This window comes from Chrysochloris asiatica, unplaced genomic scaffold, assembly GCF_000296735.1.
Source record: "Chrysochloris asiatica unplaced genomic scaffold, ChrAsi1.0 scaffold00050, whole genome shotgun sequence".
In the NCBI taxonomy this organism is placed as follows: Eukaryota; Metazoa; Chordata; class Mammalia; order Afrosoricida; family Chrysochloridae; genus Chrysochloris; species Chrysochloris asiatica.
The window spans coordinates 6,517,845-6,524,510 of NW_006408568.1; the positions used below are offsets into that span (position 1 = coordinate 6,517,845).

General features: G+C 42.6%; 1 protein-coding gene across 1 annotated transcript in view; it reads right to left on the reverse strand.

Annotated features, from left to right (window-relative positions):
- ITFG2 (integrin alpha FG-GAP repeat containing 2) overlaps positions 1 to 6,454 on the reverse strand; it is an 18,911-nt gene extending 12,457 nt beyond the window's left edge. The window contains exon 1 of the mRNA XM_006862695.1: positions 6,359 to 6,454. Within this exon, the coding sequence (XP_006862757.1) occupies positions 6,359 to 6,454 (96 nt within the window). The remainder of the gene's footprint in view (positions 1 to 6,358) is intronic.
- Between the last annotated feature and the right edge of the window lie 212 nt (positions 6,455 to 6,666).

Genomic DNA, 6,666 nt, shown 5'->3' on the forward strand with positions numbered 1-6,666 from the left:
AGGCAAGGGAAACCAAGATTCAACAGACAACCAAGCATCTTAACATCATTTTCCCACTTTTACCCCTTCAAACCATGCCTCAATCTTTGTATCCACGAGCCCTGTTTTTCCACATTTGTACTTAGATCATTATTTACCTCTGTCCTATTTAGCCCATGTAATCCTGCCTAGCTATTCTCCCATTCACCTTATTTTGCCTTTCCCCTTCCCCTTCTAGTGTATTGCGCCACCCTCCAGCACCAAACTATCCTGTGTGCATTCCATAACCTGTGTTCCACTATCCTGTGCCTATTCACTACTCTGTGCTCCAATTTCCCTCCTTCCCCCTCACCCCACCCCATACAGCTCAGTAACAACAACAACAAATTTTTTTAAATTAAAATAATAATAATAACAATGTTCTATATCCTAAAAAAAAGAAAAGAGAGAGAAATGCACAGACTTCCTGTTGAGAAGGTCCTCACAGTATGCCAGGGGCATAGGCACTAGAGTTAAATCCATAAACAGTGTGCTAAGTGCAGTGAGCAAGTAGATCTAACCTAGCCAAGCAGGGAGTGAGCCACAGAAGGTCTCCTGGAAGAGGACATGCCTACAGCAGCCCATCCATTTTCCAGCAGCTCTAATGCTTTCCAGCCATTCTGCTTCTTTGTGGTTGAACCTGGTTCTGTTTGGTCTTTGGCGTCTGCAGGTCACTCAGTGACACTAAAGAACCCTAGCTGGAGATTACATCATAAGCTCAGAAAGGCTAACGGAGGTTAAGATCTTCCTGTGATCTTCTAAAGGCTTTCTCTGGCTGTAGCCAGGCATTGGGGGCAGTCCTAGAGGGTGTGGATTCTATTCCTGACTTCTCCCTCTGACTCAGCTGGAAAGAAATCTGCTTTAGAGAATTTTAGATGAAGGGTTTATTAGGCTGAAATCAGTCCTTTTGCTGATCCCAAATCTCCAAGGGTTAGTCTTGGAACCACTAACAAAATTTCTATCCACACTCAGGGAGGCAGAGCATGCCATATCTGGTCACTCGCCACCTCTCTCATCTGCCTGTCCTTCTTTCAATTATATTTTATTGTTGTTGTTCTTAAGTGCTGTCGAGTTGGTTCCAAACCATTGTGACCCTGTATAGGGTTTCCAAGGAGCAGCTAGTGAGCTTGAACTGCGGACCTTGTGGTTCAAACAGACCTAGCAACCCAGTGCATTAAGCCATAGGGCCACACTCTCCTAGATACTTTGAAACACATAGTCACATTTCCTTTTTTTTTAAGTTTTTATTGTGAATTGAGTGAAAGTTTACAGGGCAGCAGATCATCAGTTTTACGTTCAACAAATCATATACTTTGTTTCATTACAATGATTATAATCCCTTCCATGTACCATCAGTTAACAATATTTCTCTCTATTCATTTTTTTTTTTTAAACACTCAGGCATATATAATCATTTAAATCACCAAAGGGCACATTCTGCAAGTCTGCCTCCTGACCACCAGCTGTCAGTCCCTCTCTTTACATGTATCTAGAGTCCTCAGTTGCTTCCTCTCTCCATGTCCCCATCTCTGCCTCCATTTCTGGTGTCGCTGCTTCTCTGGATAAGGTCCTGTGTTCTGCTTGTGCACTTCTCCCTTGATGGTCCTCTGTTTCTGGACTGTAAGATGAACTAAGCCCCTATTTTTGTTAGAAAACTCCTACCTTTACAATTGTGACAGTCACAATTAGTCATGAAAACAATTACGCACTACTGGATCATAAGAATCTTATCCTCATCTCTTTTTACCAGACCCATCTAGACAAGATGAAAACTATTCAGTGGGGACTCCATTTTCCATATTTACTTTTCATAACAACATTAATGTATTCACTAAACATTTATTCAGTGCGAGGCACTGTTCTAGGGATTGGGAATACACATACCTTCACTCATCAACTGTCTCGTTATCTGTCATTTCACATTTATGAAGACAATAAAAAATCTGCTTTCCAGCTACTTTGTGCATTAATGATTTATGTCTGACAATAATAAGCAGTGAGCGCAATGCTGGCTGTGATGGGTAAGTTTATGCGTTAACTTGGCTGGACCACGATGCTCAGTGGTTTGGCAGTTATGTGATGATGTAATTTGACAGTTACAAAATGGGGTAATTTTGCAGTTATGTATTGATGTAGTCATCTTCCATTTGGTGATCTGATGTGGTTATCCATCACTTTCACATAACATCAATGCTGGCATAATGGCCTGGTCATTGAAACCCAGCCATGTCAATCAAAAAATAAGGAGTGGGTGTATGTTGTTGTTAAGCGCCGTCAGGTCGGTTCCAACTCCTAGTGGCTCTATAGGTTTCTGAGCCTGTAAAGCTATATAGGAGCAGAAAGCCTCATCTTTCTCGAGCAGAGCAGCAATTTGATCTTGCAGTTAGCAGCCCAACTTGTAACCTACTACACTGCCAGGTGGGGTGTACAGCCATGAAAAATAGATAGAAACGTCTGACCTTATGGAGCTTATAATAATATGAATATAATATGCCTAAGATAGTGCGTAATAGAAGAATTCACTGAGAAGTACAATTTAAAAAAACAACAACAAAAAAACCCAAGCAATAGCTGGTGATATGAAGTTACAAAAAGAAATGTACTGTGTATTTTTCCCTTTTAACTAAAGAAGGCAACCAGATAGCATAGAAACTGTTGCACATTTAAAGTCACTTTGATTATTTACTACTGTACTTAAAAATGCAAAATGCTCCCCTTGATTTTCTCCTAAAATTGTACTGCTTAGAATACAAAGAGATATGAAAGCCCATAAAACATAATGTAAATTTACGAGAAAAACTTTTTCCTCCCTAGAAAGGATAGAGCCAAAATGGGTCTCACAAGATACCTTTTCTATCACAGCAGCACCTGTGGTGGGGGTTGGAGGACTTCAGGGTGACGGGGAAGGATACCTGTACTTTAGCTCCTGTCTTTTGGGGAAGAGGAGAACATGAATAGTGAGACAGTGGGGATGAGAAGGGAAGGAGACTCACTCAACAACAAAATAAATACAGTAAGAGCAAAGCTCAGAGGGCAGAAAGGGAGAGAGGGACCAATGGACATGGAGTATACAGGGAGGAAGTGGGAAGAGCACTGTTAAATTGCCAGAATTACAACTAAAGTCAAGAAACAAAATGTGCATAAAGTGTTGAATGTGAAACTAATGTGATTTGTAAACTTTCATCCAAATCACAATAAAATATTCAATAAATAAATACAATGGGAGTTATACCCTGAGGTGTTGAATTGAAATTGCAGGTATCTGTAGGAGGCTGTTATTAATATGTAAGTCTATAGAAAGATGAAGGAAAAATATAAACATGTGTGTGAGTGTGTGTTTATGTGTATTTGATACCCCCTTCCACTGGGAGGTTCAAGAAGCATTGATACTCCAGTAACAATGAGCACATCTCCTATCAAGATCTTGGTTTATAAATTCCATTTCCATTCAAAGAAACCAAGGATCTTTGAAGAAAAGATTACTGTCAGGGACAAAGCACAGGAAGAACAATAAATATGAGCCTAGACTATCTTGTTCTGTCAGAAAGCAAGGAAATACCAAAGAATGACAGTGATAAGGGCACAGGGTACGCTTTTAGAAAGTTCAAGTGGCAAACGTTTTTGCTTTTACCACAATAAAATCATTTTTTAAAAAAGGGACACAGAGCCAGTTTGAAGGAATTCCCAAATGATTAAATGTAGGGCAATATGAGGTCAAACTAAAATAATGATCGTAATGTTTTATAATCTTCTGAATGAAAAGAGTCAAATAATCCATGAGTCCATAATAAAGCAAATTTAAATAATAAATAGGGGAGGATGGAAAGAAAGAAAAAAAGAAGACGGGAAAGAGAATAAGGAGATGGAATAGAAGGTATGAGAGGAGGGTATAACATGTTTTACATGAAAAATATAAATGTTGTTAAGTGGTGTCCAGTAGGTTCTGACTCATAGTGACCCTGTACTAGTCAGAGATAAAAAGAGAAAATCTGGGGAAAAGGGGCTCCAACAACATTAAATCTTGGAAAAAGGGGCTCCAACAACATTAACAGCCCACTTGATACTCCCCTCCCAGTATACTTTACATATTTTAATGAATACATCTCATTGTTGGTGGTAGTGTGTCTCAACTCCTCGTAATTCATAGTGATCATGTATAGGGTTTCCAAGGGTTTTTAAATCTTTGTAGGAGCAGGAAAGCCTCATCTTTCTACTAACTGGTGTGCTCAAACCTCCAACTTCGTGGTTCACTGTCCAGTGCTTATTCTACAAGCCACCACATCTGAACTACATTTGATATGAGTCAGAATTGACTCAACTCGAAGACGGGTACTTAACACCACCACCACCCAACTAGATTATGTGCTTCCTAAGGGCGTTGCAGGTTAAGGCACTGGACTGCAAGGTCACGGTTCAAGCTCAAGGTCACCAGCCGCTTCTCATAAACCCTATGTTGTTGTTGTGTGCCCTCTATTTCCAACCCATAGGAACCCTATATAGGGTTTCCAAGGAATGACTGATGAGCTTGAACCGCCAACCTTGTGGTTCAAACAATTTTGCAGTACAGCGCATTAACCCGCAGCGCCACATCAGGACTCCCAGAAACCCTATAGAGGGTCGCTATGAGTTAAAACCAACAATGACAGCACTTAACAACAAGTCATCATCTCATGTGATGCTGTAGGATAAGCACTGGACCACAAGGTCAGTTTGAACCACAAGGTCGGCAGTTCAAACTCTCCAGTTGTTCCTCGGAAACCCTATATAGGGTCGCTATGAGTTTGAGTTAACACAAAGGCACTTAACAACAATAATAACAAGGGCAGGGATAGTCTTGCTCATCTTTAAATTCCCAGGATGTAGCAGAATCCTTGGAGAGTAATAGACACTTCAATCAATAATTGTAGAAAAACGGAAGCAAATAAAAACATAGCCAACACTCACAGTATGACAGCTTTACCTGTTCTGTTTTACTGTATTAACTAATTTAAACAACAAGAAAAGGAACCACTGCACCGGGGGTGGGGGTGGGAAGTTAAGTATTTTTGCAGTTCAATAAAGGTATGGTGCTTTGAAGCTGCCAAACACCTCTGGGCCAAATATGGAGCAGGCTCCTAGAAACCCAACACATGAAGCGGGGATTGGTGGTGGTAACTATTGCACTTGACAAAGGTGCTTAGAGTCCACCAAGTGGGAAGCGAGGCAGAGGAGACTGATCCAGAGCACTGTGCCAAGTGTAACACCAGCACACGTGCATTTTAGAAGCACCGAAGGAGTGACTGAGGGGAAGAGTGTCAGAGAGCAGAGTGGTATGACTTTTAATTTACAGCTGAAAAAATGTCCGAAGCGCTGAAATGTAAAATAGCATTTCAGTGGTGCTGTCCCTGCAGGTTTAACCATAGAAGCAACGATCCAGGAAACTTGACCTCCAGAGTTTACCAGGCTACTAAACCATCCTCCCTACCTCCCCCAAACAAACCCAGTGCCATCAAATTGATTCTGCCACATAGTGACTCTGTGAGGCAGGGAACTGCTCCCTAGGGTTTCTGAGACTAAATCATCACGGCTCACGATGCAGCTAGTGCGTTTGAACCTCCGACCTTGAGGTTAGCAGCCCAATGCGTAACCCACTGTGTCATCAGGGTGCTCCTGTTGTTATTGCTAAGTGTCATGGAGTCGATTCCGACTCACAGCGACCCTGTAGCGGGTTTGAGCTGCCGACTTCCTGGTTAGCAGTACAGTGCTTATCCTATACAGTGCCACATCAGGGCGCCTAATCTGAACAAATTATTGAACTAAGCAGGTGGCTTCAATAAAACCACAAGCCAGCCGCTCTGTGGTAGAAAAATGAGATTTTCTGCTCCCGCAAATATTTAAAATTTAGGAAACCCTATACTGAGTGGCTATGAAGTCAGACGGCACTTAACAACAACAAACAACAAATAATTACACATTCCCCTAAAAATACTCTCAGGGTTGTTAGTGTTAAATGCCCTTGAGTCGGTTCCGACCCATAGCGACCCTGTATAGGGTTTCCGAGGAGCGGCTGGTGAGCTTGAACCGCCTACCTTGCAGTTCAAACGGCCTTGCAGTCTGGCGCATTAACCCACAGCACCACACCAGGGTACCAAACCCAAAAATGCACTGCCTTCCGAGTCTCTTGTGAATGTAGAGGCTCTTATGCTATCAATAAAGTTTTTTCTTTAAATGCGCCATGCTAACCCAATGCGCATGCTCATTGCTCACGTGGCAAGTCTCCCGACAGCCGCTTTTACTTCCCTTTGCTCGCCCACCCCTACGGAAATTCAGTCCGCGGCTCTTGCAATGCACATGCACTTACTGTGTCGTTATCTACATCTCCGAGGCAGATTGCATGCGGGAAGAGGCTTCCACTAAACTCCAGAGCCACGCGCTGCACATAACTAACCGATCTCATTGTACTTCTTGAGAGGTCCGGAGCCCAACTCAATATCCCCCGAGCCTCCCTCCCTCCTGACAGCCGCCTAACAGCCGCCGAAGCGGAAGGCCACCTAAAGCGGAAAGTTACGTCACCGTCTGAGCTTCCAATCCCTGCCTTCCTCGCTTAACCTTCTAGAGGAGGACAGTCTTCGGAGCCTTCTGGGCTTGGAGGCGGGCTTCCCCAGCCAA